We start from the raw sequence: 13783 nt of genomic DNA, 5'->3' as shown, positions 1-13783 counted from the left end.
AGTAAAAAAAAAAGTCATACATCGTGTGTTAAAACTCGATGTTTTAGACAGTTAGAAACTGTTAAAACTGAATTATTGAGCAATAAATAATCGTGTCCTGCACCGAGCTAAAACCAGGGAGCGCACGGGAGACCAGAGGGCCGCAATCACGTGACTGGTGTTTTATCCTATAGACATTTGTGAAAAGATATTTAGGCCTCAAACAGCTTCTCTCTAGCTGAACAAAATGTTATTTAACATTTGTAAATAACATTAAAAACAACTCTGTAACTGTTATTTCTTAGAACTATCATTGTACAGACTGCATTACAATGAGTTGTTTCTTCTTCATTATCATATAGAGCTGTTTGTAATATCATTACATTTTAAATACTTTTGGAGTGCATACTTGCTTGAGTGTCACGTTCTTATCACGCAGCCTAGATTACAAAATAATTTCTAATTTGTACACAAAAAATCACATACACGGCAATATACCACTATATTCTGCATCGTGTCATTATTCTAAACCAATCTGTGTTGTAAATAAAATAAACTAAACTAAATTAAATATATAGAATAGATCATAATTGTACAAAAAGTTATAAAGTAGTGAGTAATGTGAACTATAATGTTCTAAGACTGAGTTTCTGTTATAACAAAATAAATAACCAGAGAAGCTCTTAACAAGTGAAAGAGAACATGTAATTTCAACAGATTTATTAAGTGACACAACTGCCTTTCCAGTAAACTGGCATGTATTTTCAAATACAAACGTTATATTTTACACTTTGTAACAACATCAAGAAGTACTTAAAATAATTATAAAAAAATATTCTTATAAAATAACAGATTGCAGTATTTTTTCAGTCACATACAGTGGAGCATATTACAAACAATGGTGCTCTAGAAAAATAAAGTTTTCTGTTTTGCTTTTAACACAATAAAAAAAAACATCCATCGCTGTCATCAACAGAAAACTGTCACACATTTCAGTCACAGCTATAATGTGTAAACATATTTAAGTAAACATAATAAAAGAAATAATCCAGCATCTAGGTTAGCTGCTTAATGATTTTGTAAGCTTTTGGTGAAAACCTGGTTTTCTAAAGGGATTTGTCTCTCTCTCACTACTGGACAGGAGCGAGGCTCTGTGAGTCAAATGGCTTTTTAATGCAGTCATGTTAATGCAATCCTGAGTTTTCTGTGTTTTTTTCTTCTGTGGTGATCTGGGAGAAAAGGTTTTTGTTTTGGGTATAAAGGTGCTGCTCCACTGGTTGTGAACTTTTTGTTTAGCAGAAAGCCCATCGGTATACTCTATGCAATTATTAGAGACTGTTAAGGTAGCGGGAGCTGAAAAACGACGGCCGGGAATATTGATCTGATTTTCTCCGTTGGATCCATATAAGTCAAATCTCACTTTCTTCGGCTCAGTTGTTTTAGTTTTATTCACTGACAGAATACCACACAGTTCAAGCTTCTTTTTTGACTTTTGGTGTAGTGTGTCATTTGAATGAGCAGGCACTTTCTCTGTAACTTTCTGTGGGTTTTCTCTATGGTGAGGTGAGGTTCTGTCAGGACAGACTTGTCTTTCTTTTCGGTGTTCTTTTAATTTTTTCGCCTTGCTGCAGTCCTGACTCCCACCACTAGGACGTTTTTTTGCTATCTTTTTAACCACAATATCTGGAGTGAAAAGCACAGCGTCAACGGAACCAGTCCTTTTGCTACCAGATTTTAGTTTATGCTTTAAAAAAGCAGATTTTTTTGAAGGTGGTTTATTGCATTGGTGCTTGGCTAATCTTTTTTTATCCATTTTATAACTTTTCTCGTGTTCAGCTGGCCTCTGAATTTCAGGTACGTTCTGTGTCGGTGATTTTACCATACTGTCACTTTTTTGTCCTGTCAGTCCTTCATCTGCAACACAATCCTCTGGAGAAGCAACATTTGGCACCTTGACTTCCATTTCAAGAGATGAAAAACTACAATTTTGTCCGAGTCCTGATTTTATAAAACGTTCACTTTTTGGTCCCATCAGTCTTTCATCTTCAGTGCGTTCCTCTGTTGAAGCAACAGTTGGCTCGTTGACTTCTAGTTCAAGAGATGGTCGACTAAAATTTTGTCTCAATTCTGATTTTACCATACTTTCTCTTTTTCGTCCTGTCAGTCTTTCATTTTCAGTGCGTTCCTCTGTAGAAGAAACATTTGGCATCTTGATTTGCAGTCTAAGAGATGGTGGACTACAATCTTGTCTCAGTTTTGATTTGAACAAACTTTTACTTTTTGGTCCTGTCAGTCCTTCATCAATGCGTTCCTCTGTTGGAGCAACAGTTGGCTCATTGACTTTCAGTTCAAGAGATGGTGAATTGCGATATTGTCCCATTTCTGATTTTACCATACTGAAACATTTTTGTCCAGTCAGTCCTTCATCTACAATGCATTTTTTTGTTGAAGTTACAGTTAGCTCCTTGACCTTTAGATCAAGAAATGGTGGACTACGGGTTTGTCCGCGTTCAGATTTGACCATGCCATCACATTTTTGTCCTGTCAGTCTTTCATTTCCAATACTTTCTTTTAGTGAAGCAACAGTTTGCTCCTTGACTTTCAAATCAAGATATGGTGAACAACAATTTTCTCCTAGTTCTGATTTTGCCATACTGTCACTTTTTCGTCTGGTCAGTCCTTCATCAACATTGCATTTTTTTGTTGAAGTAACAGTTAGCTCCTTGCCTTTTAGATCAAGAAATGGTGGATTACAGGTTTGTTCCAGTTCTGATTTTACCATAGTGTCTCTTTTTTGTCCTGTCGGTCCTTCATTCACAACGCATGTTTCTGGTGAAGCAACCTTTAGCTCCTTGTCTTTCAGTTCAAGAGATGGCGAATTTTTATCCTCTTCTGATTTTATCATATGGTCACTTCTTTGTCTTGTCAGCCTTTCATCCACAATGCATTCTTTTTGTGAAGCCACATTTAGCTCCTTGACTTCCAGTTTAAGGCATAGTGGACTACAATCTTGACCTTGTTTGTTTGATTTAGCAGGGGAGCCCAGTACATCAGCCTCATTTGTCATAGGAGAGCATGGCTGCTCTTCTAGCTCCAGCAACGGTGCCTGTTCCCAACACTGGAAGCAGAAAAGATCACCATCACTGTTTTTCACATTAGTTGAATTGGATAACGCCATTTTGGTACCACAAAGAGAGCAAATATCTGCTTTGTTGTATTCATGGCACACTACAAGATCTGGGCAATCAAATTTTGATGTAGTAGTTTTGATGCCGCATACAGGTTCATCTTCCAACTGTTGGAAAAATGTTTTAGCATCTTCAGATGATAGCACTGTGATTTCCATTAACAAGGAATCATCCCTTGAATTTTCATCATTAGAAACATCTTCCACCACATATATGTCTGGGGAATTACTACGAGTGTCCTTATTGCCTGGATTTTCATCATCAGAGATGTCTTCCACATGCCAGATGTCTGAGGAGATAGGAAGAACCTCCTTATTGCCTGGATTGTCATCATCAGAGATGTCTTCCACATGACAGATATCTGAGGAGATAGGAAGAACCTCCTTATTGCCTGGATTTTCATCATCAGAGATGTCTTCCACATGACAGATATCTGAGGAGATAGGAAGAGCCTCCTTATTGCCTGGATTTTCATCATCAGAGATGTCTTCCACATGACAGATGTCTGAGGAGATGGGAAGAACCTCCTTATTGCCAGGATTTTCGTCTTCTGAAATATCTTCTACCAGCCCAGTGTCTAAGAAGTTATTTAGAGCTTCCTTATTGCCTGGATTTTCATCTTCTGAAATATCTTCCATCTGCCATGTATCCTTGGAATTACAAAGAGTCTCAGTAGAAAAAGACTCCTCAGAGTTTTTTACACCATCTGAAACATTGTCTTCAGGGCTCAGAGGAAGTGAATCTGACACAGACACATTGTGACGTGTTTGCTCATAATGATCTTGTCTGAATATTTCCATTTCATCGCTGCAGGCTGTAGGTTTCTCTGTAGATCTTTCTGCTAATGGGAAGTTATCTGAAGGTTTTGTGTTAAAATTGTGGTTTTGTTTGATGTCCTCTTGTTTCTTGAATGTCTCGTTCTCACTTGAGATGCTGCTCAGAAATGTCTCTTCCTCAATGGAGATGCTGCTCAGAGATGTAATTCTAGACAGCCCTGCATGTGAATGCCCATTGTTTTCTGTGGCTATTTCCTCCCTGTCATTTCCTGACTGGGGTGTGAAAAGAGCTTTTGGACTACATGAGTCTGGCTTTACACTTTTTTCATCGGATGAAACCTTGTGCGCATCTTTGAGGGAATTCACACTTAAATTGGCTAAAGTGACAATAGTGTTATCTGAATCATTTGGATGAATCACAGTTATGTCATCCAACTGTGGTTCTGAAAGCACCTTTTCAATATCAGCTGCCTGTCCATCAACATTTAACCAAGAAGACCTATACTCCTCAGACGATGAATACATCTCATCATTGAGAACGTCGCAATGAGCTAGCTTTTTTAGGTTTTCAGTTTCAATGCTTTCAAATACCACAGACTCATAATCCCTTACGATTTCTACAGATGAGTGCTTTTCTACCTCCTTTCTAAATGATTTCAATGTCTCCCCAAGATTGGCTATATTCCCATTCCAATAGAGTTTCAAGATTGTATTAATAAAGCTCTCAGATTTCTCTGGATATTCGGTTGATAATTCCGTCATCTCTAAAGACTTCACTAAGTCCATTAGTTTCTCTAGTGTGTACTTCACCACTGGCACACTGGACAAGTCAAATGAAGTATCACTTGAATCACAGTCACCTTGCTGAACATTATTTTGACATTCAACTGGGCTACTAGTAGAGCATATATCAGTGTCTGCAATGTTGCTTGTAGTCTCAATTTCAAGGCTTTTGTCCTCCTGTTGGGCAGTTGGTGAGGGGGATTCAGACAACTTGTCATCTGCAGTTTTTTGTGAATCACACTCTTCAACAACTGACCAAACGGAATCAATCTTTAGCGGTGGACTGTCAGCTTTTTTTGGGCTGGCATCAGGCATCTGTGCAGTGTTTGAGGTCTGCTGGGAAATGGGTGGAACGATGGCTATTGCCTTGTGAACTTGCTGTGAGAGTTTCTTTAGTGCAAACACCGCTTCAAGACAGTCCGCTGGGTCCGTACTGTACTGTATATTATGTTGACTCATTCCTTTAGGTCTGTTCTTATTGCTACCTGTATGATGGGTACCAGGTTGGACAGATTGCACTCCAAAATCACTTCTGTCTTTGGTTACACTTGTATCTTTGTTCCAATAGTCTCTCTGAACCACAGCATACTTCATTCTCTTACTTGGGGCTTCAACTGTACACTGTACACTAGGTTTAGAAAAATGTGAATGATGATCAGTTTTGTTGGTTGCACAAACCTCCGACTGTTCGGAATAAGTGTTATGATGTGCATTTCTTTCATCTGATTGCTGCTTACCAGCTTGTTCATTGTCATTTGAAATCAGAAACTTATATATTAGTGAATTAACAAATCTAGAGTGGGGGTCAGACTGGGCTTCATTGGTACATGTCATTTGAGAAGTCTCATTATTGTTATATGTCCCACCGTTTGTGCCTTGAGACTGTTGCTCAGTGCTATGATTATTCTGAGAATGGGTTGCCGATACATCTGGACCAACATTTGACCTTAGTTCTGGCTGGTTATGGGTAACAGAACTTTGGTTTAAGTTATTGGAAGGCAATGAAATCTTGCTCTGTGCTCCAGAAGGTGGTGTCGTAGAGTTGCATGAGGTATAACTGGCCACCGTTTGGCTCTGAGCTTGATTGTTGGAAATTCTCTGGGAAACTCCATTTCTATGGGCCCAAGAAGAGGATTGTGGATGGTGTCCTTGTATCCGGTTGTGCATTTTACGTTTTTTGCCTGAGTGTTGTCTAGAGAACTGTTGTTGTTGATGATGACGAGGAGCCGTTCTAGGAGGTTGAAGTTGTTGCTGATTGTTCATGGAAAAAGAGCTGCCATTGTTGTACATGTGGAATCTCCAACTCCTGTTATCCACAGAGCTGCCACGGTCTGACTGTGGAGACCGATACATGTGAGCTTCATTGCCGCCTGGGTTTCCGTAGTTCTGCGCGGAGGAAACGTTTGATTGTGTGCCAAATTGGGCATGATACCCATTTGTGTTTGGGTTTTCAGATGGGTAGTGCTGTTGTGTGTTGGAGGCTGCACACAGGTATTGGGAATGGGCCTGGTTTGTCTGTGTATTATATCCATGAAAGTTTGATTGAAAAGATTGGCAATGATTTGAAGTTTCTTGTTGTCCAGTGGAGTATCTTGTCTGTGATGTGGTATAATGTTGAGCGTTGAACTGTGCCTGAAACATATTGGGTTGTTCATTCCTGACATCTTGGTACCTAGGCAGGAATTGTTCTTGGTAATGAAGTGGAGTTTGTTCTTGGTACTGAGGTGGAGGACGTTGATTTGAACTCCATGTGTATCCCTGCATGGTAAAGGTTCCTCAATGGCTGCTGCCTTTGCTCTTATGCTGAGTTACTCAACAAGTGTTCTAAACAAAGAAAAATATGTTAATAAAAGCAAATAGGGAAATTAGGTCACATAACATTAAAAAAAATCAAAGGAATAAAACTTAAGGAGGAATTGTCCTATGCAGAGATATGGAAAAGGGGGAGGTGTTTTCTAGAAACCTGTTTGATAAGTCATTTGCAGGGATGCAAACACATGTATGGTCAAAAAAGAGAGAGGTTATCGAAGCCCTCGCCCGCGTCAAATATCCATAATTGTGATGAATTTAATCCTTTGTAAGTTATGATTTTGCAGTGTAAGATTACAGTTAACACCTTTAAATATTACATAAATGTGTTATGTATTTGTATTAAACTTAATGAGTGTTTAAATCAGCAGCAAAAAGTAATTCTTGAAAAAATCTGCACAGTAATTTTATAAAAACTAAACACGTTAATGAAAACAAATTACTATTAGTACTCTTATAAAATTCAATCATGCAATCATACATATCACAATTTTATATTTATATATGAATGTCAAGAATTCAGAAGTGTATATATTTATATAGCCTACACTACACAGAAATAATATACCATTAAATTTTACTAATTTTATACTATTTTACTAAATATACTAATTTTAAATGTATTGTGCAGGATAGGTATAAAAAAATATATAGGCTTTTAATAATCTTTCAGTGCGCAAATCCATGAACGCTTCAAAACAGAGCGCACAAATCGTGTATGCGCATCGCGGGTGCAGAATGATGTGCTCAAAGCAACATGGAGTCACATTGTGCAGCGCTGCACAAGTGCGCATTTAAAAGTTCACGGCACAAAGCGAAGAAATGTCGATCGCACAAATCCTAGTGTATCTGTCCAACAGTTTATTGATAATTTGTTTCTTCACACTTTTAAATTCCAGTTATTGTGCGTTTGATGCCGATTTAGTCCTTGTGCTAACAGGCACGGTAGCGAGTCGTTTAAAAACAGCAACAAACATAATATACAAATACACAAAATAAAGTAATTTTATGAAAATCCACGGCCTTTTATCTACAGATCAATCACTATAATGTGAATATATCATATTGGAGAGAGTTTTACCGTGCATCCTGCTGTAACCGGACGAGGCGCGCGCGCTGTTTGAATACTGAAAGGAGAATGATTGACAGCCGCAGAGGAGGGAAAACGAGTTTCCGTAAACTTTAATTTAATGATGTAAATAGACATCTGTCTCTCATGATTTCCATTACACGAGAGTAGATGTTAAAACTTCATGCTGATTTGTACTCGGCTTTCGCCAAGATAATCACCAACTAAGACGTAGCTTTACAGTAACCTATGCTTCTCCATCCATTCTTTCCATCTGGTGACGTGAATTTTCTGTCTGGTGTTAATACAGTGTATTGCGCGTCAGCACACACAACGGCTGCAACCACAGTGCGGTCCCCCCATAACAACCCTCTGGATTGAGCGGAGTAGGGAACATCTCTAGGGTCTTCAAGTGGGCACCTTCCGTCCTCAGTGTTTCGTCGACTAGCCCACGACACCTCAAGAGGGCTCGACAGTGACTCTGGCGTCCCAGAGTCACCCCCTCCGTCCCCCACTCAACTCAGCCCAGCTTACTGACCTCTACTTCCCTCTTGCTGCTGAGACCTAACCACAATCTCACAATCTCTCCGCAACCCAACCATACGCGCCAACCCGTTTGACTAAGGCTGTCGAGCCCCACTGGTGCGTTAATATGCAGTTTCAGTGGCAACGGTTCCGTATGGCATACCACCTACCACAAAACACAATATCTGCCCAACCACCCGTCATCCACGCAATATACACAGGAACGTAATGACTGTGAATACTATACAACCTATACAAATAAACCAACAGTTGCAGCTGAAACCTAACCACAATCTCACCGCAACCCAACCATACGCGCCAACCCGTTTGACTAAGGCTGTCGAGCCCCACTGGTGCGTTAATATGCAGTTTCAGTGGCAACGGTTCCGTATGGCATACCACCTACCACAAAACACAATATCTGCCCACCCACCCGTCATTCACGCAATATACACAGGAACGTAATGACTGTAAATACTATACAACCTATACAAATAAACAGACCTTTCAAGTTTTCAAGAATTCTACGAAACCGTAGCATGGCGGCCTGTACACAGCCAGCTAGAATCTTTCCGTCTCAACCACAGCCAGTTGCTGCTCCTTTCTGCTGCTTCAGATAAGTTCTTTACTGTACGACGCAACTCTTGGCCACTGAATCCGACGTCTCTGAGGAACCGGGTTGTAGAGTGTGCCACAAAACCACGACAACCCACTTCCACTGGATAAACCTGGACTCTCCATCCTCGCTGTTCTGCTTCAGTGGCCAGATGAGCATACCGCAGTTTCTTCCTCTCATATGCCTCATCTACCGCATCCTCCCATGGCACTGTTAACTCACATTAAGCTATGGAATGGCTTCAGATGACTTTGTGAAATTATAATAAGACCCTCTCAGTCTCAGACCCAAGTCACCCAAACTGACGTGAAAAAAGCGTGAGGCGCTGAAAAGCGCGCTGTTTGCATCCCTGCATTTGGTGTGTTCAACTTGAGGCTCTGTATACTTTCAATTTACTTTCGCAGTACTTTGATGCTGATATTTTAGATTATATAATGATGAACACAGGAACTTGATTTTACATGATTTACAATATGATTGATTAAATGATAAATAAAATATTATCTCACTTTAAATTATATCTCATCAATGCTGCTGCAAGCAGTTAGGTCATGCCTACAGGGATTAAAGTTCTCCGTCGCTACGACGGATTTCCGTTAATTGCAGCGAGTCTATGACGGATTTCCGTCAATTGCAGGGTTCCCGTCTGTCCTTAATGTCTTAAATTCACTTTTTATAATGTTAAGGCCGTAAATAGGCTTTCATTTCTCAAATAGTGTGATAAATGTCTTAATTTTAGTTTGAATAGGTCTTAAATTAAGGAAAGACGAGGTGTATTCACCCTGCTGAGGGGGATGTGATAAAGCCTGGATCGGAGCGAAAGCACGTTCCTCTCTCCACTCCAACATTCTGTAATCACTTCGCTTATGGTCCAGTCCGGGTTTTCAATTCCCGCTCACGGAAAAACTGCTCCGTGTTCACTCAATTAATCTTAGTTTTGGAGAAGTGCATGTCAGGCTACAGCTGGTTTGCTGCGGTCCGAATCCGAGCGAGTTTGTTCCCTGCGCCCCCCGCAGCGTTGGTCTGGTTTCACGTTCAACTTAATTCAATCGAACCCTGGTGCGTTTGCGTGCATATTACGTCAACGCAAACGTGCACAGCGCATGATAGAAAACAGAACGCGGGTCAATATTGGCCGTTTCTCAATACCAATAGGCTACGCAAACCTCGGACTTGCGTCCTTGATAGTTCGGACTTGGCAAGTTCGACTCGGTAGAACGAACTCCCGAGGACGCGAGTCCGGTTATTCTGCAAACGGATCCGCGCCGATCTTGGTTTCGTCACTCATCTCGCTCTGGCTACTCCGGTTATCTCTTTATGTATATTTTAGTCAACAATAAAATGAAATATGGTATAAAATACAACTCTGCCTCTTTTCATCAACAATAAAACGAAATATATACAAAACACCTCTTTTCATTTATAAATGAACATATTATCATAAACATATTAGGCATATATGGCCACACAAATGTGGTTCAGATAACGCACATTGATTATCTTCACTCCATATATTTATAACAACACGCAATATAAAACACAACCCTGCTTCTTTTTGTTTTCATTTTAAAAATATGAAACATTATTGATCATTAAAACTGACAAACTTAACAAACAGAGACAGGGTTGTATCATTTTATTTTATTATGCATGTACACATACAAGAGAATGCATAGTAAAATATATAAAGAATATTTTATATATTTTAGAATATATAACATTACACAACCCTGTTGCTTTTTGTTAAATGTCAGTTTTAATTATCAATAATATCCATAAAAGTATAAGTAGCCTAATATGTAGGCTATAAGAAGCTATACAATGAGAAATAAAGCAAACAATTCAGTCAAACATTAGTCAGCTCTCTAATAGGCTACACAGTTAAAGTTAAATAGCCTAAATATATAAAGTTATGAAACTTCACTTTGCCCTCAGCCAAAACGATTTGCCATTAAACAAACTATATATTAATATAATTTAGCATTGTTTGGTCTTATACGATAAATAAAAACATGCACTGAAAAGTTATGTAGATGGTTGATTATTTGTCAAGCTAAGTAATTTTTTTTCATAGATTAAAATAGCTTTTAAAATATGCAAACTGGCAATATTAAAGCGGTTTAAAACATCTCCCCTTAAAACGATATTGGTCTCGACTATTTAAATAAAGTTAAAGGAATATGACTTGGCCTGAAAAAATTTTTCAGTCAGAAGAATTTTTTTCACTTTAATCCCTGTGCCTAAAATGTCCCTGCAACCTTACAGATATCACTAAAAATAAATGTCCTTTGACAGTCCTCCTTGAGTCAAACATTTAAAACTGGTCTAAGTTGTAATGCATCGATGGTGCGACCACAACCCCTGTTCCTCAAACACTGGCAGCTGTTGTTCATGGTAATAGGATGCCCATATTCATGTTCCCTTTGACCTGTGACTTGTCATGACCTCAAATGCTGTCTAACTATAGTTCAGCATTCTTTTTAGTGAAATATTAGGCTTCTGTAATTATGTGGAAGTTCACAGAAGAACAGATTCAAGCTGTTGTCTGTGTTCAATGTCATTCCATTTTATATACATAGCCTACAAACACCCTCAACTGTATTTTAGCATTTCTATAAGACAGCTTTAACATTTATTCTTCTATTTGAATGTTACTAGTACTTTTTCCTTTTAAAAAGGAATTAAATATGAAACATTAATGAGTATTTTTCACTAGTAACTTTTCATTAGATACTAGTACTCTTTCCAATAGTTTGACTGCAATTTCTTTGCACTAGAGACTAACTGAATACTGATTACTACTGGAATAAGTATTAGTAGCTAATGAATAAGTAGCACCAATATTTTTAGGGGCATGGAGGCAGTGGCAGTATTGGATATCAATATGGTATGTGTGTATGTATATACACAAACACATACCGTACTGATATAGTAGTACATGTAAATAAGTGGCCAAAAGTGATGTGCAGCCTAGACAAATTGATATTTTCACTTGTTTAAATGTTATTAAAAATGTGTTAAAGATTGTTTAACTATATTACGTAGTTCTACTGTATATCACACTCCATAACCACACCACGGAATTGACATGTGGTCATGAATTCTGGAGCAGTCTCTTTAATTCTGCTCATTTTGCTCCCAAACCATACCAAACATACTAGATTTCTAATAGAAATATACTATTATAATTTCAGGGTACGTGTTTAAAAGAACCTGGTAATGTAGTGGCGTTTTTGTACTTTCATGTATTGTTATTGGTTTGATACTTGTAAATACTAGTCTTTTATGATGTGCACCATGCATTTGGACCTTTTTTTCAAGGAACTGTAGGTAGCGCTCTAGCTATCTCTTGAGTATACATTATGACCATGTGTTATTGTTTATCTTAAAATGACACTCGAGACTTAACAAAACTATATTTTCTAAATTGCCTAAATGTCAGAATTAGTACAATAATAACTACACCATAAAATGTATCTTTATAGAAAAATATTAATCATTTAAAATGTTCTTGCTTAATCATGAGTCATGTTTTTTCCCAATTAACCATGGTTTTATCATACTAAAAGTATAGTAACCATGTTTTTCTGGTGGATAAATTACCATTTGTATAATCAGTTTTACAACAATTTCCATGGTTAAACTATGGTTAGTGTAGCAAACCATGGTTAATTTGTGGTTACCATGATTTAACTATAGTTTAATCTTTTTAAAGAGTATGGTTTATGGTTTTATTTGTGGTAAAGCCATGGTTAATTTGTTGTGTTGTTGTCTGCCCTAGCTCGCTCTAAACCTATTATAAAACGATGTGAATATTTGTCTGCTAAATTACTACTGCAACTTTACAATAGATAATGATGTACTTAAGCATTCAGTGTTTTGAGTGATGGTAGTAATAATGGGGTGCTAATGTTAACTCTGCTAGCAGTTTAAAGCTTAACTAAGTAAACAAAGACAAAACTAGCCTATTTTAGAATTACAGATGAAACTGACCTGCACTTGAGACCTGAAAAGGTCAGTAGTTTCGCTTCTCTGCTTCACATGGGCGCTTTCACTCCCTTCTCAATCTCAAGTCTCTCGCTCTGATCGAAACCGTATGGCGGAGATTTGCCAGTCAAGACTAACCGATTTATGATTTATTAGAGATTTATTATTGAATGGCGAATTCGGAAATAATCACTTTAGTACATTCGGCAGACAATAATAATAATAATAGTAGTATACTATAATTTTCATCAAGTAATTTGTAATAAGTAACGGACTAACGTTAGGCTACATTTACCAGTAATCTGCCCAACTCTGTTGTCCAACGGACACCGCTGCTTGCATCTACTAATTTGAACTCTCTATAAGATAACTTAGTGATTAAAAGCTGGGTTAAAAGTGACATAAAATATATATACTAGTTAGTTCAAATTAATACACGTTTAACGACTTGTCATAACTATTAAGTGTGTGTGTGGGGGCAATGCATGTAAGTTAGGACGATGCACAAAAAAAAGATGCAGCTAATGTATGTAACATTAGCCAATGCATCTCATCAAAACAACATGGGTGGAATAAAAAACAGATAGAAACATGTCCAGAAAACAGACTAGGCGTTTTTAACATACTTTCTAAGCCTCTATATAGATCTACAAGACATCCAATTTAAGTTTTAACTTTCCTAACTCCGTATAGTTCGATAACGTTACTCACAATTTACAGTGCATCTCCGAGATCGACTCCGTGTCCACTTTTGGGTCTCCAAACTTGTCCTGTTCAAAACAAAGATTTAATCCGCATGAGAACCCCGGACGCTCTCGGTTTTTAACGCGTTGCATTAAACTTGCAAAACGTCTATTCCACATCCATAGTCGTCATGGAAGTTGAGATGAGCGCGGATGGATCTCAGTTCGCGTTGTGAGAGAGCGACCCAAGCACATGCTGTAGGCTACAGAATCTGCAGAATGTGCAGATGCCAGTGCATGACAAAAGAAGGGGCTGTCTTAAGACATCCTCCGCCCATCACTTATCACCTATGGAAAAAAGCACATGT

At 38.3% G+C, this 13783-nt stretch overlaps 1 protein-coding gene across 2 annotated transcripts; it reads right to left on the bottom strand.

Annotated features, from left to right (window-relative positions):
- Positions 1 to 684: 684 nt before the first annotated feature.
- On the bottom strand, positions 685 to 13763 carry LOC143742212 (uncharacterized). 2 transcript variants are annotated; one of them, XM_077234948.1, is made up of 2 exons: positions 13444 to 13763; positions 685 to 6550 (listed from the first exon to the last, which is right to left on the bottom strand). In XM_077234948.1, the coding sequence occupies exon 2, from the start codon at positions 6488 to 6490 to the stop codon at positions 1040 to 1042; it is 5451 nt and encodes a 1816-aa protein (XP_077091063.1). In that variant the 5' UTR covers positions 6491 to 6550; positions 13444 to 13763; the 3' UTR covers positions 685 to 1039. The 2 variants fall into 2 exon arrangements, with proteins under 2 accessions (XP_077091063.1, XP_077091064.1); XM_077234949.1 differs by lacking the exon at positions 13444 to 13763 and adding an exon at positions 12739 to 12836.
- Positions 13764 to 13783: the final 20 nt, after the last annotated feature.

This window comes from Siphateles boraxobius, unplaced genomic scaffold, assembly GCF_051911475.1.
Source record: "Siphateles boraxobius isolate OS27281-9 unplaced genomic scaffold, OSU_SipBor_1 19, whole genome shotgun sequence".
NCBI classification, from domain to species: Eukaryota; Metazoa; Chordata; class Actinopteri; order Cypriniformes; family Leuciscidae; genus Siphateles; species Siphateles boraxobius.
The sequence above is the reverse complement of the archived record's forward strand: the minus strand, read 5'-3'. Positions and strand labels throughout refer to the sequence as shown.